We start from the raw sequence: 24,888 nt of genomic DNA on the forward strand, positions 1-24,888 counted from the left end.
TTTACTTCAATTGTATGTCAGAAGAATTTTATGGTGATGTAATATTACATTGAAAGTAGTTACAAATAATAAACTATACATAAACTGTAAAGAATTTAAAGAATTATTTCATAAGTTTTTGTAACACTAAAAGGCTCAAACATGAAACTGCCATTTGATGAACTACAGCTGGGATGCTATAATTGACCAGCTGCATCAACATCATACGGTTAATGGGCTACAGACTTATCAAATTTGGTAGCTGCTTGTAAACTGTAATTGCTTTCAATAATAATTAACTCAGTAAAGGGTGTCTAGGAGAACACAGAGTAGCAAGGATTGTCAGATGATTTATTAGTCTGCTATTATGATATTTGTGTTTGGCCATATAAAGTGGTGTTAAAGAACAAATTAGTCCTTGCTTTTAGCCCGCCATTCGACCCACCATCTGAACCAGATTATTTCATCAGAAGCAAGGATCAAGCTTCTTACTGTGTTTTGAATCAGACACTAAGTTACCTCCCTGTCGTTCATAAAAGAAATCTCTGACTCGATAACCTTGTTTTATTCTCATCCAAAGTAAAGTGCATCGCCGTTTTTTTTCTGCGCATGCCCACTTCAGCAGTGAGCTACGGAGAGGAGAGATAGTTGGTAAGATAATAAGAGGTAAAAGGTGTATATCTGTCAAGTATGGCTCTCATCTACAAGCTGTAGGCAGTATCATCGGTGTCAAAATTATACCTTTGAAACTTAAGATTCGAGATATCAGCCCTGCTTGCTTTATAGCTGACCTGCTCTTCTTCTAACAGCACCTTGGCCATATGAGATAAGATAGTTTTGGATCACCTTTTGCATTTGTGTCCCTTAAGGGGTACATGGGCTGAGAAATGGGCCTGTAGACTTATTGCTTGATAGTTCTGAAACTTTTACCTTTCTTCGGGAGGGTAGAATTACTCTTTTTCACTACTTTTTTTGTTTTTCCGGATTTTGCGACAGTGTGGTAAGTCTCTTCATTGTCTCGTCCCTGCCACATTTGAGCAGCTCAGGTGGGAAATTGTCGACCCCAGAGCTTACCTCTATCTCATCAGGCCAATTCGACTTTTTTCCGTAGGGACTGAATAGACTGGTCAGTCATTGGGCGCTACCTGGTCGACTTTGAGGATGTTTGGATCTGTCTCCAGGGGAAAATTGTACTTGCCGTATTCAGTTCATTGGTTGAATACAGCCTTTGACTTTCGTGGGAAGTTTACGAGTGATGTTTTCTGAAGACATTTGTTGGTGAGAGCCTTGAAAGCCTGGAATAAATAGATAAGCTCATGGTTGTCTTCCACTTCCAACACAAACTCAATTATTATATGTACAAACAATTTCAAAAATTAAATAACCCCTTCACATCTAACAAATGTAGTGAAGATCCCATGGATCAACTAATCCCTTCACCTTAGCTTTCTTGCACCACATTCCTTCTACTGTTTTCCTGCTCAACTATGGTGTATTCAGAACCTGATATCATCTGATGAAACACTTTCCCAACCGTGATATTGTGATCCCAATTTGTGCAGACTTAATAATGAAGGTGATAAATCGCTTAAACCAAGCTTACACGTGGGATTGGAAACAAAGGATGCACCACTTAACATATCAGAATAGAACATATGAAGACTACCCAAGAATTGGGTTAGTCCTAATGTTTATAGGACGCGAAGCAACGTGACAATTCTTTTTTGAAGGGATGTTAATAAGAAAGCCTCACACGAGTGTAATTTATTAAGCTTTCTAGGCATTTGATTAATTATTTATCATAATATAATAATAATTTATTAATTAATGATATTTGATCATCACCTTTAACTATGTATTCTACCAAAGTCATTCAAAATAATAGCTCCGTTTTAAATGGTTCGCCCTATGTCTCTTTTTATCATTCTCTCTCCCCACATAATTTTGCCGAACACAAAAGCTTATTTTATATACTTACAAAGTATTGATATTTAAACAAGATCTTACAAATTAACCGTTTCAAACTATGTAACAATTTACTATTTCTTAATGTTGAACCATATTTAAAAATAAAGTACCTAGGGTTTCAGATTTTGTAGACTTTTTATTATTTAATTAAGGAAGAAATTGAAGATAAATAAGAACTATTTAAGCAGATCACAGAGAGAGAGTTATCGCAAGAATTTTACTAGTCTGTAATAAGGTTTTGCAATAACTAATAACATTATATACTTAAAGATTAACAAATCAGAGAAATTTATGACATGATGATGATGATGATGACGACGACGAAGATGATAATGAATAAAGCAAATTTACATAGAGCATTTCTGATCCGCAGAGTCTACTCAATGCGTTTTGTAAAATAAGTTTTAAATACAGACCAAAGTTATTAACAAACAAATGTACAGACATTGCAACACACAGAAATACAAGGCAGTAAAAGAAATGCTGCACACAAGCACGAACACAATAGAAAGGACAGTAAGAAAGTCGTGTCGAGGCCTAGTCTACAACTGTGTGTCAAACCATTTGATAAATCTCAGCTCACACAATCACAATCATGATGTCCAGTGTTCGTACGAATGCATGTCCAAACGGCGGCGATGACAAGTAGGCACGTGACTGCACGTGTCCGGCGTGCACGCAGATTGCTGGCAGCGACGTCGCATCAACACCAAAGCCGAGCACAACAGATTTACACCAGAAGGTTCCATTCGACGATGCTGAAAAAAGATATTCAAAATTCAAACCGAGACCAACCGACCGACCGACCAAAAAAAAAAAAAAAAAAAGAAAAGAAAAGACAAATAGATAAAAATTAAAATCCTGAGTATAAGCAGACAACCAATCAACCAAAAACCCAATAATAATAATTTGATGATGATGATGATGATGATGATTGATGATGGATGGATTATGGATGTTGATGATTGATGATGGATGAATGATGGATGTTGATGAAGATGACGGTGACGAAGAAGAACTTATAATGCGCAGCATCACGACCAAGATGGATCGCACCCTCAGCGCAGACCAATAATGATAAATAAAAGATAATAGGTAGTGGACAGTGAGGTACGTGTAGGCACTGAATAATATAAGGCTGTTTTGAAGGTAGTTTGAAGATTGTCAGGCGAAAGGACATATACAACACAGCTTTTTCGTTCGGCAAAAATAATTCTTCGTTTTTGTTATAATGATATTTATTTACCTCATTTATTCTTAGTTTTATCAACGACTACTTATGTAACAGATTCTAAATAAGAAAGTAACAAATACTTTCAAATTTTATGTAAAAACTTACTGCGTGCTTCTTATTGCTTTTTGGAGTGATTGGGAAGGTAAAGTATTTTGTTTTGTTTTTGATTTTTGGCCTTGTTATACGGAGTTAAATAGTGTTCTCTAGCCTTACGGTTCTAAACAATATATTTGTTTAAAAATTTACTGCTATGTTCCAAACAGTATAATCAATATTTATGTAAATGTATTATTTTTTCACAATAGCAATATTAGAAATCGAAACAACCAACATCACCAACTTAAAAAAAAAATTGAATAACAAAAAGACGACAGGTAACATGATCATTATAGTGAATAATGTTACTTATCGCTCACTTACAGATGATAATATGTACATATCCAATACATGCATCCACAGTTCATTCTCAATCGACCTCACACAAATAAAACGATCAGCACACCGACTCTGTCGAGATTGTTTTCCGTGAGGCCAATATATATATTAGAATCGCTCGCTACTTTATCAATGTTTATTAAAGCTATCACTCTATGACCATGACACTAACGGCATTATTTGTAAGGGAAACGATTCAAATACAATATATGTCAGATACAAAGCAGCTTTCCTGTTCTTCATTCTCATTATTTTAATTTATTTTAGAAACTATCTTTTGTTTAATGAGCGAACAAGGATGTTACACTGTGATCATTAGGTACAAGTTCTGAATTGTTAAGCAAGATCCGTTTGAGAATCCAGTTAAATACATGTTTATAGAGATCAGAAATAATTCTGTGAAATGTTTTGCGTAAATAACCGTAACAGTGATGTTTCTCTCGCAATTCTTTCCTTAACACCTCTTTGTTTACATTCATATAAAATTCATTAAATTAAAGTTAAAATTAAAGTTTGAAATTCATTAAAGTTTTGATGGGGTGTTGTACCTTTTTTTTTTTTTTAGTAGTAGTGAACATTTTTAGGTGAACCGCATCTAAGGTCACCAACTGTATCTTCTGTTGCTGTTAAGATGTATGAGAGAGAGAGAGAGAGAGAGAGAGCAGTTATTTAAACATGTATGTGTATATATTATCGAGTACGAGCACTCTCTTGAGTTTCTCTTGTGGACGAATAAAGTTGTATTGTATTTGTATATTTGGTGCTATTGATGATGTGAGGAGCGTGTAAGCCAAGCGGGTTTCATGCTAAACTTTCTTTTTCTTTTCTCTTCTTCGCGGTGACAAAATAATTTTGGAACGTCGTCCAGTCCAGGATGTCGCAAACAGAAATTCCATTTTTCTTGCAATTTTGATATCGTATCGTAAACACTGTTTATGAAATACTGTAAAGAACTCTCTCTCTTTCTCTCTTTCTCTCTGACACACACGTACAGTTATCCAAGCACAGCCATACACAAATGCACATCCATATACACACAGCGACCCATCTCTCTTTCTCTCTCTCTCTTACACACAGGCACAACTTTTTGCATTCATGAAGAAGAAATAAAACAATTTTACAACCGAGCAGGAAACTGTTCTAACACCAGTAAAACAACACAAATTGTGATTTTTTTTACCCGCCACGACACTCTAGGGAAAATTTTAGTGCATCTTGGAGGGTGGTTGACTTTAAAAGGGACAAAAGAATAAAAGAACATACATAGCGAACCTTCTTAATCGCTGTGTCCACACCAAAAATACTGACAACCAGTAACGGTTGCCACCACGATGAACGTTACTTGGTGTCAGTAAAGGAATTATTAATGAAGATTTCTACTCAAACTGAGATATATTTAATTAGTCTACAAATTGTACTTAATGTAATGTAACATATTACCAGCTAAGATAAACATATTAAATGGTGTACAGTAAGATTGATTTCGAAACGATGAAACGGATTTCAGAAAAGCGAAAGTGATAAAGAGTCCATCAGGAGGATGTATAGCTTAAGAGTGAAAATACGTTTGTTTCGTTGAAAAAAAGACCGAGCACAGTGACAATAAGCAGGCGTGGCCCGACATGACAAACGAGGAGAAACATTCTTTGCTGTTACAGAGCTCCGTTTTATTTTCACTGCAACCACAATTTATCACGGTTGGTCACAAGGATTGAAAAACTTAGTACTGTATCTCCATATATTTCATCCCAGCCGTTGCAGTTTAAACTTTTCTTTGCTGTGTGCGCAAGACCTACCCCCCTGCATTATGATAGATAACAAGGTAGCAACAAGACCCTTCGGTGTCGAGTAAGATTCAGAGTTCTACTTATTTTAAGCCAACATTTTTGGTAAAGGCGGTGCCCATGTCTTTTTTCTTTATCGTTTTCTTATTTCTCCATTCATCTAAAGAATTAGGTATTCATTTTATAGCTTAGTCACATAGCAAAAATACACTGCGCCATCTAGGCATCTATCTGGGTTGTGTGTGCGTGCCTTCATTCCCAGGCTCTAATGAACGTGGCTGTCTGCTTCCAATCAAAACTTAGCAGCATAGCAAGACTTTTAAACAGCTTTGCAAACAAATTACCCATGGTCACGTGATCTACATCCGGTGAAATTGTTGTCTCGTCTTATTGTTGTAGCCATTTTTACACGTTTTCTTTCAAAGTGTGTCTTCTACGAAGTCAGCGATCGAGTTGACATGTGAATGGTCAGTAGTCTCAACTGGCAGGTAGTTACCGTACACCGCACGCCGGGTACTCTTGGATCAACCCTGCCCCTGGCTACCCGGTTTTGCAGCTACGGACCAATCAACAGTTACCGCTCAGGTCCCGGTCAGTACTTGATTACGTGACGTCACGCAGGGGGCGGAGCTTGTAGAGGTGTACATCCAATAGGACGAGACTAACTAGGATTTGGTGAGGGAACACGAAAAGTGAAGTGTAGAGAATATGAAATTGCTTGCATTATGTCTGCCATAATCGTCATCGTTATTGTGGTATTCGTAAACCAAACATTTACTTATAAACGAACTTATTAAGTTCTCAGTTTATTTATATACAATATACATTCTAAGTAAGACATACACACGAAAGACATACACACACACTCGGACTTAGCAAAATTGTCGTCCACCCCACCCATATTCTGTTAGTTTTAAAATAACTTCTACTTGTTCTGATAGTAAGGCTGATCGGACGCATATGCCAGTAAACCAAACTTTTGTCTTGAGCACAAGTATCTTCCGATCTTTTGGGGAATCAGAGAACTGAGTGGCTAAGGCACTGTCACCCTGGTTCGAGACCAATGTTTTTAAATATAAATGTCATTTTAGGGAGAAGTGCGTTGTTACACATCATAGTCGTCTTTTCGGGAAATCAGAGACAAGCAAAGAATAAGTTGGGCTTTTTTTCAGATTTACCACTAAGGGTAAACACGCCTAGTATTCAAACAGGTTTAGTGATTCAGTATTCCATTTTTATTTCCAAGTGCTCAGGATGGTAAACATCAGGTAGAAATCGTATCACTAGATGACTAGATGCTTCTACTAGCTTCAGCCACACTGTTAACCTAATAAAGAGCCGGTGATTTCCCGATTAGCTCATTTCATGGCAGAGTCCTCGATACTATTTTTAGTATTTTAGTAATCCTCTTACAAATGAATAGTTTACTAACAACCTAATGGAAAGACACACTTATCTGTGTTGACATCGGCGTAAATAACTACGTGTAGGGTCTGAGATGCTGAAGTCTGGGGTTCATGATGAGCATCTTCAATCCTAGCGATGACAGGGAAGACTCTATTTCAAACATTTGCATTCCTTACCAGGACAAATATTTTTGTTGTTGTCATCAGACAAGGAAGGGAAATGCGCCCTTTGTTCATGGTATTTACACGTCTCTAGCAAACACCTTGTCCGGTTGAGAACTGCGCATAGTAGGTAAGTATTTCAATATTTTTGCTTTTTTGTGATATTTGGCAGATTAACCTTGCTGTATGGTCGAAACAATTACCTGCAGGTTATAGTTGAAGGCACTGTCACTTGGTGAATCATTCAATCGAAAAACGTTTCTGCGTTTTTGAGAAATATGGGTATGCATTATCTCGCCTACTTGCCTACAACGCTGATAACATATGGCATTGCGCAAACTACGAGCTTGTGTCAGTGTCTAATGATAAAATGTCTGAAATGTTACAATTTTTAATTAGTCGAACGTAATTTTACTTATTATCTGTCTTAGTAAGGAAGTGAGTTTTGTGAATTATAACGGATCATCGTTAACAAGCGTTTTTGTATTTCTTTGATGTCGTGATTAACTAAAACCAATTGAACTAAATTAATAAATTAAAAAATATTGGCAACTGGTATTAAAAGATGTTTTCTTGTCTCAGGTGATACATCACAGCCTACCATATGTGTTCCTTTACAGGTCACATGATATTGCATGCCACAGCAGGATGGAGAACTCTACACAGAACCCCCAGAGCGTTCATCAGGACAGCTCCATGCTTCCAGAAAGCACGGTGCTGCTCAACTCAGCTGCTGAAGCTGGAAACTGGGATCTGGTCCAAGATGTCATAAGACATGGTGAGGTCACTGCCACTGATGTCAGACAGTCTGTCATCCTACAGAAACTAGCATCTGCTACTGGGATTAGCCAGAAGCTTGTCAGAAACATACTAAACAGTTTGTTTTCAAACCGATCCTCTGGCGACACACTAAAACACGTCGTGCAAGAAGCTTTCCTTAGAGCGGCTCACTGTGACAACTGGGACACCATGATATCTTTTATATCGGCGGCTTACACTTTGTTTGAAGATGAGGCCAGCCTGCTCTCGGTGACAGAAGTTATGGGATCTAGCAAATCTCTCAGGAAAAACCGTTACCTGCAAATAGATGTTTTAGCTTGTGTTTGGAGACATGCAAAGCGGAATATTCTAGACAGCACAGACAAGAGAGTACAGAACACTTTGGTGCAGCTGGCGGCGGAACTCAACATGTGGTCACGTGTCTGTGACCTTCTCGTCGCTAAGCCGGACCTGAACAATTCTCGATAGGGATGGTTTGTCAGTCCTACACAGACTCGTCATGTGTCCTGACAGCAGGTTCGACTCTCTTCTTCCGGTTCTTCTGAAAAACGGTGCCGACGTCAACCTTAAGAACTCAGAGGGAAACACGGCACTGCACCTGGCTGCTAAACACCAAACAATGGTAACTCTCGGCAAGTCTCTAAATGTTGTAGACAGCGAAACAAGTCCTCAATGTCAGAACCTAAAGATGCAAATTATTGACAACTATCGGAGAAAACGTGCTGAATCAAAATGTCATGCATTAACAACGCTTATTGACACTTGTAATTACATAGATGAATGTGATCATCAAGGAAACACTGCCGCGTTGTTTGCTGCAAAGAACGACAACTGGGAGTTTTTGATCCTTTTGCTGAAACACGGCGCTCGTGTTGATGCCCTTGACCAGTCCCAGAGATCCGTGCTGCATATTTGTGCCCTGAGGGGATCATCCCTGGATCTTGTCACCTGTGAAACAATTGTCAATTTGTGTGTCAACAAAGGGGCTGGGTGGATGACCGAGACGCAGAAGGACGTACAGCGCTTCATCTAGCTGTTGAGTCTCACAGTTGGACTGTGTTTAAGTCTCTGGTAAAACTTGGAGCGGACTTTATGTGTCGAGACAGGACTGGCTACAATGTTCTGCACAAAATGGCTGTGGTCGAAAGCGAGCATTCACAAGATGTTACTTTCCTGTTTTCCCTTCTAGTTGAGCGAGGTGCAGATTTGAACGCCATCAGTCCAGAGGGTGATGCTGTTGTGCACATTGCCACAAGGCTGCAGAACTGGAAGTTAGTCAATCACCTCGTGTATCTTGGAGCAGACATAAATCTGTGTAACAGTGAAGGGTTCTCAGTTCTGCATATCCTTGCTCTATCTAAGCCTCTTTTCCAAGAAAGTGCTTCATGGAACCAGAAGAATCTCTGTAAAAATGATACGATAGTTCAATCTCTCCTTGATTTTCTCCTCAAAAGAGGAATGAACCTGGAGCTCCGTTGCTCAACAACAGAGACAGCGCTCCATCTGGCGGCTAGACACGACAAACTGGTTCATGGTCAAATACTTGGTTCAGCGAGGAGCTAACATTCTTGAATTAGACAGCGAAGGTTGTTCTATCCTTCAAAGACTAATTTGTTGCAGAAGTGAAATCCGGGACATGGAGATCTTTCTTAGTATTCTTCGTCAAAGTGGCGGCCGCAGTAGTTTACCACCTACTGCTGGTGGAAATTCCCTGCTGCAACTTGCCGCGAAGCATGAAAAGTGGGAAATCGCAGACTATATTTTAAAAGATAAAGGAGGGAACGTCGACCAGCTTGACAACGAAGGCTGCAGTGTTCTTCACAGAATGGCTACAAGCCGAGGAAGAACATTTAAAGAAGGTCTATGGTGCTTTTCGATCAGACCCATTTTTCACAACTCTACAAATCTTGACGAGCAAAAACGACATGACCTCATCCATCAGGCGGCTGCTGCAGGAAATGTCGACGTCGTGGACGCACTGCTCGACAATTTTGATGATGTCAACAGAGTAGACTGCGCAGGGTTCACGGTTCTACACAGAGTGGCTCAGTGTTGTGTGTCCACATCAGTGGCTATCATCCGACGCATTGTCCAGAAAGGCGGAGATGTAGACAAGAAGTGTCCTGATGGTAACACAGCTTTACATCTCGCAGCAAAAAGCAACAACTGGTTGGCTGTTCAGCATCTGCTAAAGTATGGAGCGAGTGCTAATACTCTCGACACTGAGGGGATGACGGTTCTACACAGACTGCTTGGTCAGCCACATTTACGGTGTAGACAATGTGCGCAGAGACCATATAGTGAAATCACAGTTTTATTACTTACTGATATTTTATTCCAAGGTGCCTTAATCAATCAGAGAGACCTAAAAGATAATACTCCTTTGCATCTTGCTGTCAAGAATGAACATTGGGACATGGTAATAGAACTCTTGGCTCGAGGGGCTTCTATGAATGAACGAGACTCCTGTGGATGCACTGCTCTTCACACTATTGCCAAACGCCGGAAAAAAGACATCAACAACAAAATATCCATTGACAGCAGTTGTGTGACCTGTTCTATAAATGGTGGCTCAAATATTCAGATGTTTAAGTCTAATACTTCTAGCGAAGACAGTATTTATCTGGTCATGTGCGACTATTTTGTCAACAACACGATGCTTATTGATGTTTTGGATCCTGATGGTAATACAGCACTGATGCTTTCTGTGAAAAACAACAACTGGGACATCACAGAACGACTCCTGCTTAAAGGCGCGAACGTTTGCATATTGGATCGTAAGGGCGTGTCTGTCCTTCATGTTCTGGCTTCTGCAACACCAGAATGTGGCAGTGATCTCTTGCGTCAGCAGCTGTCGAAGAAAATACTGGACTTGTTAATCTCAAATAGTGCTGACATCAATGCACGAGACCCAGAAGGCAACACACCACTACAACTGGCTGCAAAGCACGGGAACATGGACATGGTGGAGAACCTCTTGGAGTTTCTAGACGACGTGAACGAGACTGACAGTGAGGGCTTCACCCTGTTGTCGAGAGTCGCTCAGACCTTGTCTCCTAAATGTGAGGACATCACCATCTGGCTGTTGGAGAACGGTGCTGACGTGGACTTCGCGTGTCCTGACGGTAAGACACCACTAGTACTGTCAGTCATCTCCAAGAATTGGATGATGACGTCGTTATTGCTGGATTTTGATGCCAACATCGACAGTCTGTTTTTGAAAGACCATCTAATTGTGCATCGTCTTCTTGAAGATTCAAGATTGAAAGAAAATTGTGACATAGAAAGTGAAATTCTGATGCGAGTGATTGAGTTAGGAAATGACACATTTTTGCATAGAAGTCCTGACGGCCGATCCCCAATACAACATGCATTCATGAAACGAAAGTGGAACATTGTTGAAATGCTTCTTGAAAATGGAGCTTACACCGACCCAGAACCTCTTCTAGGAGAATTTGTGTTTCATGATTTCGCAGACTGGGCCTCAGAGTCTCAAATGGAGGACGAAGACTGGATCCTGTCTCTGCTGCCCAGCGGTAGCCTGAATATAAACTTACGTGATAGTAATGGTGACACTCCGCTGAACATCTTGGCACAAAACGGTCAGTGGCAGTTAGTGCGGTGGTTTGTGAGCACGGAGCAAGCGTAAACGTGGCAGACAGCAAAGGGTGGACAGTGCTTCACCGACTGGCCATGATGTATTTCTTCTCGGGTGGGGAGGGTTTCAGACCTGCCCGTGTTCTGAAGTCGATTGTGGAAAAGGGTGCTGATATCAACGCAGCGGGGCCAGAAGGTAAAACAGCTGTCCAGGTGGCAAAAGAGAAGAAAAACTGGATTATCTTCTGGAGTCTCGTGCAGTTAGGGGCAGAGTATAACTGGGATGACGCTGATAAACAAGTCATTCTTGAAAATGTGTGTCATTTCAAAAAACGTGGTGCACAAGCAGACAATCTAGAATCTGTTATAAAGTGCCTCACAGACCCCTTTTCAAATTTAACGAGATTGCAGACACCAGAAAGTCCTCCACTATTGCTCAATGCCTTGGAAAAATGTGTCCAGTATTCAAACTGGACAGTGGCCAAAGTCCTGCTTCATTATTGCCCTAATCTAAGCTTTAAAAGTTCAGTAAAGAACAGCTATTTGTTGGACACTATGGTTTCTTCATACCGCAAAAAGGAGCATGTGATCTGGGTTTCTTTTCTTGATACCCTGATTGAGCGAGGCCTTGACATCAACAGTCGAGGGAGAAGCGGGCAACCGGTACTATTTCACTGGAAAGTTTTAATTGGGTTTATATACAAAAACCAGAACTCGTTCTTAAAAGTTTTGCTTCAGAGAGGAGCCGATCCGTGGGCTTTGGACATCGAAGGACATTCATTCCTTACCAAGGTTCTGCGTGAGTCAGGTACGTTTGTCTTAAAAGCATTTATCTCCCTTATACAGTTGGGAGTTATTCCTCAGGAAAAATATCTTAAGAATGTAGCAGCATCCGTCTCACCGACGAGAACTGCGGTTCAGAAGAAGGACTGGTCTGTTCTGAAGATCTTGACTAAATGTGGTGCCAGCACCAACTCGGAGCTTTTCTCCCTTCACACAGAGTATCAGCTAAAAAGAGCTCAAGATGCTGAGAGAGAAAGATCCATGCCTGATCAAGTTGGTCTGATTCTAGAGCAGGCAGCAACTCATCCAAGTTCTTTAGAATCCCTCTGTCGCCTCGCTGTTTCTCGCTGCCTTCCGTGTGGTTTGGGTAGAAATGACTCGGTCAGGTCCCTGTGCTTGCCATCAGTATTACAAGACTACCTATTGTTCATCGACGTGCTCTCTGATCCCGAGCTCTCGTCGATTGTCATTAAAAACAACTCTGACGACAGCTCTGATGCTGACGATCTTGATGATGACTCCGACGAGGCGTACTTATCAGACTAAAATGTATCATATCTTATTTTAATACTATTTTTAAAGTTTGTTTGGCTGCATGGCAAGACCAGCACTAACCCCAATACCCGAATAAATGTTGACAGAGGCCTTACTGGCTAGAGGGTGACAGTCTTCCCTCATTTTTGTCTTTGTCGTTTATCTGCTTAAGGTTTTGTGTCTACTACTGATCTATGACTTCAAATGTTCCTGGTAAATTTCTTTGTCTGTGAATCTTTTCTTTATTCTGAATCATTTTCTTTCTATTCTGCCGTCTGTGACAGTTTGCTAAGATTTCCTGATCCATTTGTCAGCAGTTTACGTTCTTGGATTCCGTTTTGTCGATTATTTCGGAGGTGACTATATTTTTTTTTATGCGATATGTTTTTGTAATGACTTCTTGTACGCATGCACGAACAGCCACATATACATATAAGTGGTTGCCAAGAGGATGAACTTTGACCTAGCGAAGAGCACGCAAAAAATTAATATAAATGTCTGTGGGTATAAAAAGAAATTATGCCTTTCTCTTGTGCTTGGTGAAGGAGAGATTGAAGGAAGAGTATTGGTTACATTAAAGATTAATTGTTTACTTTTCTCGATGATTTGTTTTAACTTTGCACATTAAAGCACATGAAAAATGTAAACTTGTTATTTTTTGTGTAAACTGTGGTGGTGGTGCTGCTGGCTGCTTTTTGCTTCTCCAGAACTATGCATTTTGCAGCAGCAGCAGCAGCAGCAGCAGCAGCAGCAGCAGCAGCAGCAGCAGCAGCAGCAGCAGCAAGCAGCAAGCAGCAGCAGCAGCAGCAGCAGTGACTACTACTGATTAATACAGTGGTAAAGCGTTCGTCGCTGCTAAGTGAATCAGAAATTAATCGTATATGCTGTGAGTTTTAAAACATTGACTTCATAGATTGAATACATTTTGAAAGTATTAATACAATGAGAATTTTCTAAGGTGGTCCTACCATAAGCACACAACTACATCATCTGTAGTGGTAAAGGGAGTGATACAGAGTTTGATGCTGTGATGCGGGCAGACATAACAGAAAAAAGAACAATTTAAGCTACATTTATTTGAAGCTACTTTTGAAACAAAGATAAAGACAACATGGGGTAAAGAAAGGACACACCCAGACATACAGAAAAAGTACTGTTTAAGGTAAGACAAGTTGCAGTAGCAGATGTATTGGTACAAAAAGTGTTATTTATGGTCAACAGCTATGGTCACTATTCATTTTATTCATCATTCTAATTGATAACAGCTACAAAAGCTAGTAATTTGAGACTCAAACTAATTGGTGTGAACTTTTTCACATTGTCATAGGTAGTCTCTTGGATTAAAAAACCTGCCTTGATATAATATATATTGCGTGTAGAAAATAAACTTCTCGATGTCAAACTTTATTGTAATGTTACACACAATATTATATTCCCACTTATTTTTTGTATCTGTTAGATCTCATACAGTGCAAACAAGTCTCAATGCAAGCCGAATTATACAGTATCTTATCTGACATTTCTTTTAAAATCCTTTATATAATTCCCTAACATTTTTTTTTACACTTTTGTCTAATAACTGATTACCTGTTTTGGCAGTTTTTGCACTAGATCCTACAGCACAAACCATACTTTTACATAACCATCCTCAAACTTAACAGTATAATTATTTTGATACTAAAATGCAAATGCTGATTTTTTTATTATTCTAGAAGTTGATAAATGAATCACATTTCTATTACAATTGTACACACTGATTTGCTGAATGATTGCCAATCAGATGCATTGACTAATGCTTTTTGTTAAAATGTTATATTCTTAATGCTGTTTATGTTTTGCACACCATCTATGCTAGCTTCTTTTTTTGTATAACGGTTTAAGTGTCTTGTAAGTAATTCTGAAAAAAATCAATGCTTGTCTTAAATGTTAGGAGCAGGAGGATAAACAGGGACCTTTCTCTGAAGCATTCTATGTTTGTCATATTATAGTCAAGATAAGCCAAATACCATTTGGCATTTGTCATTGATATATCTAGACTGAACATTTAAAACAAGTATAAATTAATGGCATTGTTGTGTGGCTTTTATACTGTATAAGAGTAACTCTTCCTTTAGAAATATAGGTATAGTGACTTAACTTTTCTTATTTTTTTTTTTTTTACCAGGAAGAGTATTGTTGTCAATTAAACACAAAACTCCATTCCTTCACAGTAGACGCCCTTAGCAGCCCTAAAAACTAGACTATATTGCTCAATTTCAAGTGATCATGAACAATACCTTAGAGATTAAGCCGGTTGGTAATATGTGGCTTGTGTAACTTTGAAGAACAGCCACATTCTGTTTGTTCGCTGTGTGTGTTACTAGACTGATGGCAGAGTTCACAGTTAATGTTGTTAAGATTCAATTAAATTTCCTATTTGCTCTAGAGTGCGGCTTTAGAATTTTTTGATCAGGTTATCATTGTAAGAACATATAGGCCTTTTATATATCCAGGAATATTTTACAATAGTTAAAAGCAGACACTATGTCTATCCTGAACTGAAAATTTTGACAGCCCCTTGACACATGAGAAACTGGTGTTTATGCATCTTTCTTGAGAATGATATAAGAATAAAATTATATGATTTCAGTTAGGCAGAAGGAATAAAAAGTCATTTTCATTATCTTGAACCGTTAATACTGGATCTTGTCTTTTATGGCTTTTATCACTTCAGTGAATGTAACTTTCAGTCAGAGTACTGATTTAAGACAGAAGAGATATGGAGGAAATAACTGACTGAAGAGGGTCAAATGATCGTGGCTATCTGCCCAGGGTGCATCATACCTTAAAGCACAGTGTGGAAGTAGAATTTATTGATTCTACAGAAAATGTAGACAGCATTGGTGTTTGCATGTTTTTTGCTTGTAAATCACAGGTGTTTGGGTGGATTACTATTTGATGTGATAATCCACAAGCAGCACCATTAAAGCAGGTTTAAAGTTGCTCTGTTCCATAGTTGACCCTCTGGGTTTTAGGGGGAGGCCAGAAAGGACTTCAATCTCTTCTTTATGACTGATGACTGATGACTCAAGGGCAGAGAGAGAGAAGCTCTTGCAAAAGTTTTCCTGAGTTCATGAAATTTTTGTGAGCGTTTAATTAACTGCAAGCCTTCTGATACACTATGATCAACCACAACATATATTTCATCTTGTAAAAGATATTATGTAAGCAGGCAATGATCGAAGAATTGATTGAAAAAGTACTAACTAATGAAGTACTTTAAGTATGCACGTTCAAGATTATGTAAGGAAAATCTTTTGGTCAGAAAAAATCTACGAGTGATTTATGTTACAGAAGAGCTACCTGTACATGGTAATAACACCAATAATTTCTGCAAGGCACCAAATGCATATATTGAAAGACCAAATTCTGATGTGCACCAAAGCATTCAACCCATAGCAACTAGTTGACATCCTTTGTCATGATTTGGAAGCATATTCTAAAAAAAATGTATAGATATTGCAAATTAGCTCTTACAAAAAGTGCAAAGCTCCAAATAATAAATAAGGTGCACATCTTTATAACACTGCACACCTTTACATTGCCATAGCAGATCAATCAGATTACTGCATAGCCTCACTATATTTCACATGAATACGTATGTATTTCCCATGTTTTTAATTATAGTTATGCCTTAGCAATCGATAATAACTTAGTTCTTTTTTTCTGTTACTCTAATTTGCTCAGCTAATTTTATATTCTTGAAACTGGAGGTTTATCCACTGTAAATGCATTTTAAAACAGTGAATTCTTTTTACCTGAGATTTCATTTATCTACAAAAGCTAAACTGAAATACTGTATTTGAATTAAATATAAGGAATTTTAATTTATTTCCTGTCAACCATAAATTGAACAATCAGCTTTAAAAACTATATGTAGTCATTGTTGACATGGGCTGTTGTAGATGGAACTTGAAAATATTTTTCTTAGTAGATGCACTGCCAGTTTGCTGTCCTATAACTATTCATAGTCCAAACTATTTGAAAAACCATTAGATTAATGTTCTGCTTAAAGTTTTAAAGCAACGTATTATTTTTATAACAGCACCGAATTAAATATCATGCACAATTTAAGCTGTAGCATTCCTTATTTTACAAAGAAAGAAAATACTATTTAAAACTATAAAATAGTTAACATTAGGTATTCAAAAATAATTGTTGAAGGTATATGTTGTCAATTGTATTATATGAATAAAATCGATTGCTGCCTGATTAAGTTTACTAGCTCACGTGAATCACTCTAGCTTGGACCTAACAGTGGGATAGGAAGTTCTAAATGTTGCCATTTTTAATTTTTCTTGTAAACACTCCTATTTCATCTTTAAAAAATCAGTTATGTTCAACTAATGTTGAATTATCGTCTCCATTTATTGTTTAAATTGCTACCTAAATCACGAATATCAAGACAATATTGCCCAACCCCTCGTACAAATATGGTACCGCCATTTGCTTATAGCTAAATTCCTTTATTTTGTAACACCATTTTATCTGTGCATCTTTTAAAAAATAAAAGCCAGTCGATCACCCTCTCCTTCATCGCGCATAACGATTGCTGAATGCAACATTCAAAGGTTAATGGAATGGTAAAAAATGATGAGAAAAATCAGTATAAAAGGACTTCAAAAGTATTCAAGCTCTAAAAAATGTAAATTTTAACCAGCGATAAAAGGAAAAGTCGCCAAAGAGAAAAAGAGACTGAACAGGGGAGACCATTTCAGTCCGGTGAGATATTAGACTCCGTTAACCCCCACCTCCGTGAGCAAGGAAGGCGATCATTTTTTCCAGGTAATATAAAAGATATTTTCAATATTTTCTTATGAAATTACAAACGTCACGTATTGGATGTCCTCTTGCTTCATAAAAAAGATCAACGGCAAACCGACGGACGGAGAAAGAGTCGCGTTTAGACTGTTAACTCAGCCATTTGATTGGCCGCTTCTTTTGCGTCACTCGCTGTCGTCTGCTTGCTGGTTAGATTCCATCGTCCATGGATAGAGGTTGTTGGTGCAGCAGTTTATAAAGCATTATAAGAGACAGTATCAGTTTAAATAAAAGAGGATAATCTTAATTTTCGAGCCTATTCTACGCAAGCAGAAGCTTACGACTGCCAAATGAAGTGATAAAATAAATGGCTAAGAATTTTCTTGCGACAGAGGCAGACACCAAGGTAACTTGCACATATTGAGCTTGACTTTTGACGATTTAATCGATCTTGCCAAAGAAAACTTTTAAATAATAACCAGCTCAACGTAGACAAAAACACACACTTTGCTTCAATCATAATTTTGTACCTTTTCAATCAATTTTCAAAAGTAAATTTGCTGATATAAATAGAATTAAAAAATTAGAAGAGGGTATAATTACAATTGAAAAAGACATGAAGATAAATGATAAATAAGTTACATACAAGCAAAGTGTTTATTTGCAAGATTAATCGGTTTTGTGTTCACACGAACTGCAAAATTTCCATCATCACACACACTCACTCAGCACAGAGATAGGTGTAGAATTAAACTTATATCAGGCAGTTCATTTGTGTTCATTCTGTGTTATTGTTCGTTTTTGTTTAAAAAAAAATAACAGTTTTTCTTCGTAAGTTTGCATAAGATCGTCAGAGCAATGTATCAATCAGGATAGGATGTTCTGTAGAATTAGTTCTTAAGTTTATGCATTACTGTACTTTTCCACTAGATCTATCTATGAAATGTGCACCTGACTCGAGAGAGGACCGGGGAAGAAGTAGCAGTGAGCGAGAAGGGAGACATGCACTGCCATCGCGGAAGAAAAAGCTGGCTTCGAGGTAAGTCCCGTCCCATCGATTGGAAGGTTTCATAACTACATTTACTATACCATAACATCATATCGTACTACTATTACTAATGGTGCTATGGCTGATTTTATCGTTATTACTGCTAAGACATTGTATAGTTTTAATATGTTCGGCTGTGTTCTCTTGTTACGAAGTTCTTTAAGAGTAAAGCAGAGTTAACTCCTCAGAGGGGGACATTATCTGTTATTATGGTAGTCCTGGCAACACAAGATCTGGCCAGGCTTGTGTAAGGCTTGAACATATCTTGTAATCTTAGTCTGCCCAGTGCCAAGCAATACCATAATAAAAACAAGTATACTTGAAGCGTGCACTGCGTGACCCGGCGATCGAGAGATCGGTAAAACCATGTGCTGCCAAGATTTGTGGCAACCTTGACTGCCCAAAATGTAGCCAAACTATGCATATGCATATGCAGAAAAAAGTACTAAAAGTTCATTACTACTAATTATGAGTACTACTAATAAACTAATGATACATAAGTAGACGATAAGTGAACAACTATTGGCGTCTCTGTTAACCCTTTCATTCTTGACTTTCTTATACATTCTCACGTTCAATCTTCCTATACATCCAGCTGTTGTGTCATAAAGGGGTCAACATAACCAAAAAACATGAAATCACGGGTTGGTCAGTGACAGTCACTACTCTGGTAAATGTAGGGAACAAATCGTCATTTTTGCAGCCTGATTGAAGAAAATTGGGTGATGAATCGCAAGTGTTTTCACATCTAAACGCATTTCTGGGTAAATTTCTACCATTTTCTTTCAAATTTTTTGTGAAAGTATTATCCATTTGTCGGTTTGCGAGTGCACAAACTGACTTATCGTCGCTGTTGGAGAGGAAATCTAGGAAACAGTCAACTTCTTTACATAATAGATGTTGGCATGCGAAGAACGATTAAAGGGATGTAATTACTAAACAAGTTTCCCGCAGACCTCTTGCCTCATGGCAAGGTGGTTATCTCCCATTTACCGTTGTATTAGGGTGTCGAATTTAACTCGGTTGCATTTAATGAGCTTGTCAAGCTCGCACACAAAATTGGGCAGTGAACGCCTAGACCAGGGATGCACAACTTACGGCCCGCGGGCCATATCCGGCCCGCGACGCGGTGCCATCCGGCCCGCGAAACTTCTGCCCACAGTGCAGGAAATCGGCATGTTAGTAATAAAAGACCTTAAAAAAACGAAAAAAAAAAAAAACAAAAGGGGAAGAAGAAGTATTTATCCCTACTTAGGGGCGTTTCCCAATCTTTTTTTCGATGGACGAACATTTCGATTCAGTGCTCCGACTTGGTGTCTCTACGATGAGGCCGGACATTCAGAAGTTGGTTTCGGGCAAACAACTTCAAATATCCCACTATTTACTATATAATTAATGGTAAGTACAACTTGTTTCTAATAAAAAATAGTATCTGCTCTATTTTTTTTTTCCTTTTTTGCGGTGAAGTGGCCCGCGACACGGCTGTCCGAAATGGATATGGCCCGCAGGCCGAAAAAGGTTGGGCATCACTGGCCTAGACAATCTCAATGTGCTCTAAGCAGCACCAGAGATGTGAAATATGTGGGAAGCATACAATCTACAGGGTATCGGATAAGTATTAGTTAACTTTATTTAATTAAAATACCTAAAAAATAGACATCTCGCATGAGAAACAAGTAAAATAATAATAAAAAAAGGCAGACATGGTTTGTGAAAATATTTGTCTAGAAGTATATGCTTTAAATTATCGGTCATTATAAGTCTTTAGCATTACATGCTTGCAGTTATTTTATCTACATGTATGTCTATCCCTTTCATTTATTGATGATTTCGCCAGTTCGATTTTTTAAAATTAAAACTCTATAAGCTCGTCTGTTTTCTATAATTTAAAGCTATTCTTTTCAGTAATCTACTCGTATATTTTTCAACAAAACTGAAGTAAAGACACTAAACAAAATCCAGATTTTAAATTTAAAAAACTATTGAACAGTGTTTTAAAACTGTAAAATATTATTTGTAAGATGCTTTTTCAGATACATTAGTGCAAAATGTAAGTAGTTTTGGAGATGTACATTTTTAAAATCATTTATCGCCGACAGACATTCATTAAAATAAAACATGCAGTCTAAAAATAATTTCTTAATTTTTATATAAAAGAGAAAATATATCTAAAAGAAGACGGTTGGGCCGATGCATAGTCCGTTTACACAAAAGCGCATTTTCGTCAAAAAGTAGGCGGAAACAAAATAGAGAGGCGGGGTAAAGACGATGTTACGAAAGATGATAAAACTTCTTCACTCCCGTAGCAAAACTGTTTGTATATGTTTAAAACCCAGCCATTCAAACTATCGTATAAGAAATTCATTTTTTCCTTCGAGCTGAAGACATGTGGAGAGGCTGCAGCACACATCTCACAAGAGATGGATGGAGCAGTGCAGATGGAAACAGATCGGCAATATGCTGCAGTTAGCTAGCGCCTGCGCGCTGTGCCGTTTCGGGCTGCAGCGTGGATGTAAGATGTGCTGTGCTGTGCACTCGAAAGGAAATATCCGCTCATGGCCTCTACTGCAAGACTTAGGAATCCGTTCGACAGTGCTTCACTCATGACTTCATGTTCTATACTTTTACACCTACAGTCGACCTACAAGAAACCGACATCTACAAATAAGAGCGCTAACTATATTGGATTCTCGCTTTCAGTTTTAAAATGGACTTTAGGTGAGCCATGACAGAAGACTTAAATTTATTTTAAAAGAAATGAGAAGTTCTTCTGTAGAGCGAAACAATCTCTTAAAACTATGTTGTGTTAATACAGCCGAGGACATCTTTTTTCTGTGTCTTTTGGCAGCGAGACTGCAACAACTTCAGCAAGCGCAGTCTCTGAGATTTTCTTGTCGCTTCACGATGAATACTAATGGCGTACAAAAGAGGGTTTGTGGAAGAATTTAACGGGTAGACCAGTAACGTTAGAGCGGTGATGACGTCACGAGGGTAGGACATTTCCATTTGGGTCGTGACCCCAATTACACTCAGGAGTAAACAAGACAAAGTTTTTGTGAACAGCAGAAGGGTTAATCGGTGGATTAAGGTCTTTTCTCTAGTCTTTGTTTGGACCGAGTGGTCAGAAATACACACTGAAATACTACACACACTGCCAGCATAGAATAGGTCAGCTGTCAGACTTAAGATGACATTTAGAGCAACAATTACACCGAAAAAATTTGGCCACAAGATAAAGTCACCCTTGTGTAACGGTAGAGGTGTACAAACGGAATTATGTCTGTACAAATCGAACTGACTTGAAGAAAGTAAGAATGGTAGAACAGAGAGAACAAGACCAACTATCCAAGTGCAAGAACAAGCAATGAACACTAAAGAGCCTCGAAAAATGTAAACCTGAAACTTAGTTACCAATAGTCTTTCTATTGTCATCAGCAAAAGAGTAAGAATAGACACCTCAGAAGACAGGAAGTACAGAAAGCCGACAATCTGACAAAGATATCCACTTGTCCACGATTGTTCATGCCAAACGTAACGATCTCGATACACCTCATCTACGATTCCGATTACGAGCAGATAAATAGCCATTAGTAGATCCGAGATGTTAAGATTTATTATCAAAAATTGAAAGGCAAAGCTAACGTTTTCTTTATCGATGAAGATTGTGTAGAGACCACAACAGATGTTTCCGACAAATGAAAGGAGAAACAAAATCCAAATGACAACATTAAGCGATTTTAAACGCAAAAGATTATCACAAGAAGATAGAGCATCAAAGGGCGAGAAACAACGCAAATTTTTAGTATCTGGTAGAAATTCTTTGCAGCAAAAGGTGTAGTAGCTGACATGCATGAGCCGCAGTGAGGTCAGAGGTCTAAGTGTCTCGTTGTGAATATGTTTGATGTCGCTTCCTCTCATATCTAACTCAATCAGTTTTTGAGTGTATCGGAAACAGTCCGCACTTAGAGATTTTACGAGACTAAACGAGAAATTCAGAACTTGGACATTCGGAAAACTCGAGAGCACATCACATTGAAGTACCTTTAACAACGTTCGGGACACATCTAAATACGTCAGTGGGGAAATACCTGGCACGATACTGGTATACAAGGACTGCAAGGGATTTCCTGCAAGTCGAAGAACACGAAGATTTTCAAGCTGCATGAAATACGACATGTCAAGCCATCCTATAAGGTTGTCACTCAAGTCCAGTGTTTGAAGACTAGGAAAGGACATGTTAGAAAGAATTTGAAGTTTACAAGCAGCTAGACTAAGCCACACAAGGTTAATGCTTGGACTCAAATCTCGTGTTGTCATTCCAGAGCCACTGGCATCTAAATAGCGCATAGCAGGGAATTTCTGCATATTGAATTTCTCTGAGCACACGAACGCCAGACCCTGACACACACAGCCTTGAGGGCAGCTCAGCTCACAGAACAGTTCGTCGTCGTGTTGTGGACACTGTGGTCGGCCGTCACACATGTGGTCCACGTGCACACATACGCTAGATCCGCGACACCTGTAGAAACCTGGACACGTGTAACTCACACAGTCTTCCTCGTCCTCGTGATAAGGGCAGTCGTACACGCCGTTACACCGCACGTACACAGGTAGACAGTAGCCGTCTGGTGGACACCGGAAGTGCGTGTAAGGGCATGAGTCAGATGAGTTAAGTTTTTTGTAGGTGACATCATTTTGCTGATCAAAGTCTATTACTGCTGGTGGGTACGCAAAACTTGTTGAGTTAACATTCCATCCTCTAAAAACAACACAGTCTTCGTCTGAGCCATCCCAGCAGTCTCTATTAACATCACACAGTTTATGAGAATCCACACTCTGACCGTTAAGACACGTGAATCCAGTACAGTTATAATCTCGACTGCAAAAGTTCTCGTCAGATCCATCCGGACAGTCTGGTCTAAAGTCACACACGAGGCTAAAGTGCAGAGTTTGACTAGAATGAAGGCACATAAACATGGCAGTGATAACAGATCTTGTGCCCGCCATTGATGTCTGGCAGTTCAGGAGAAAAGATTGTGAACCACACTTGCTGGATTCGTCACATGACAGGAAGTCAAAAGTAAAGTGGCCGTCAGGACACCACACGTAGTGGCTGTTAATGAGTTTTGTGAGGTAGTTTTTATGCACAAGTGGCATCACTACAGGCATCTGAGGCTCAGGCTTTGTGACAGAAAATTCACATAGTGGAATACTGCCTCTGCTCTCTTGATTGCAAGATTCTTTTAAGAAGTGTTCATAATACAAATTGAAAGTAAAACATGAGGAATAGTATACATTAACGAACAATATTCAAGAGCAGATAATTATAATTATAAGCTACAGTGCCATCTGACCAGACCAAGACTTTCTTGTACTTAGGGGGTAAAGTACCATCGTACGTGCTCAAGCCTGTGTACATATCTACTGGCGACTTTTCAAACTGGTAAATTCTCTTTAAGGCATCCCATTCCTTATCAGTCTTTACACTAGCGAGCTTACCTCCTCTGTTTCGGCATTCCCGACTTCCCGACGACCAGGCGGAGAACTGTTTAGATTTTAAAGAAACGTAGCAGTTGTTTCCTATTGCAACAGAGCCGTTACAGGCGGGACTGCTGTAGGACAGTGAGGACCCTCGTCCTCTCCTCCTTGGCACTCCACCATCAGGTTACAGTCCAGGTGTTGTTTGAATGTATTATAGTGGGGGACAGAACAGTCCCACAAATCACCGTCACGCTTGGCTGGCGCTTCATGATCAGGATGAAATGTAAAGATCATTTTGAAACCTCTCCCTTCACATATTTTTGTGAAGAAACGAACTTGGACAGAATGGTCCAGAACTAAGGCCGGTGTTATGGAATTTATGCAGATTTCAATCATTTTTATAAAGGTTCCATTGCCTTCAATTGTATACAGCTGAATAAAAGCCATTTGCAGGAATATAATATTTGGGCGTGAATGTCCAGATAGGAAAAACTTACCATAACCACATGGCTGAGTGGAACATAAACAGTGCGAGAAGCGTTCATAAGACAATTGTGTCTTCTGTTGTCATCGAAACCCCATGTAGTCACGTAGCCTGAAGTAGGAGACGTGAAAAAAAGAGGTAACATCATTCGCAAGTCTTTGTCGTTGGCAGTAAACCGTAGCTTTAGTTCACTGATACTTCGTGACATTGTGATTCGGAAAAAGATGTGATTAGTGCCACTCAGCAACATCGGAAAATAGCGGGCTTCGAAACTATGAGTAGTCAGAGGGTCTTTAAAATTGGGATCTTCTGAAGCTTTGATGGAAACTCTCTCCATTTGTCTGCTGTAGTCTAGCGTGGCTTGGACATACTTTCTTCCTGAAACGACAATTTTAAATGTGCAGTAAGGCAGC

At 38.9% G+C, this 24,888-nt stretch overlaps 3 protein-coding genes across 5 annotated transcripts; all 3 read left to right on the plus strand.

Annotated features, from left to right (window-relative positions):
• Positions 1 to 6,766: 6,766 nt before the first annotated feature.
• LOC112568355 lies at positions 6,767 to 8,252 on the plus strand. Of its 3 annotated transcripts, none has more exons than XM_025245621.1 (2): positions 6,767 to 7,098; positions 7,551 to 8,252. In XM_025245621.1, the coding sequence occupies exon 2, from the start codon at positions 7,617 to 7,619 to the stop codon at positions 8,214 to 8,216; it is 600 nt and encodes a 199-aa protein (XP_025101406.1). In that variant the 5' UTR covers positions 6,767 to 7,098; positions 7,551 to 7,616; the 3' UTR covers positions 8,217 to 8,252. The 3 variants fall into 3 exon arrangements, with proteins under 3 accessions (XP_025101406.1, XP_025101407.1, XP_025101405.1); XM_025245622.1 differs by having other exon boundaries at positions 6,767 to 7,094; positions 7,589 to 8,252; XM_025245620.1 differs by having other exon boundaries at positions 6,769 to 7,098; positions 7,589 to 8,252.
• On the plus strand, positions 8,248 to 8,781 carry LOC112568546 (serine/threonine-protein phosphatase 6 regulatory ankyrin repeat subunit C-like). The gene has a single exon (XM_025245871.1). The coding sequence runs from the start codon at positions 8,248 to 8,250 to the stop codon at positions 8,779 to 8,781; it is 534 nt and encodes a 177-aa protein (XP_025101656.1).
• A 360-nt stretch (positions 8,782 to 9,141) lies between these two features.
• On the plus strand, positions 9,142 to 13,309 carry LOC112568357 (serine/threonine-protein phosphatase 6 regulatory ankyrin repeat subunit C-like). Its single transcript, XM_025245624.1, is given in 2 exon segments — positions 9,142 to 11,402; positions 11,405 to 13,309. Coding segments are annotated over 2 exon segments (3,288 nt in total). The 5' UTR covers positions 9,142 to 9,384; the 3' UTR covers positions 12,675 to 13,309.
• Positions 13,310 to 24,888: the final 11,579 nt, after the last annotated feature.

Source organism: Pomacea canaliculata, linkage group LG7 (genome assembly GCF_003073045.1).
Source record: "Pomacea canaliculata isolate SZHN2017 linkage group LG7, ASM307304v1, whole genome shotgun sequence".
NCBI lineage: Eukaryota > Metazoa > Mollusca > Gastropoda > Architaenioglossa > Ampullariidae > Pomacea > Pomacea canaliculata.

Coding starts and splice junctions, on each gene's coding strand:
- LOC112568546 (XM_025245871.1), top strand. CDS start 8,248: ATGTGTCCTGACAGCAGGTTCGACTCTCTTCTTCCGGTTCTTCTGAAA.
- LOC112568355 (XM_025245621.1), top strand. CDS start 7,617: ATGGAGAACTCTACACAGAACCCCCAGAGCGTTCATCAGGACAGCTCC.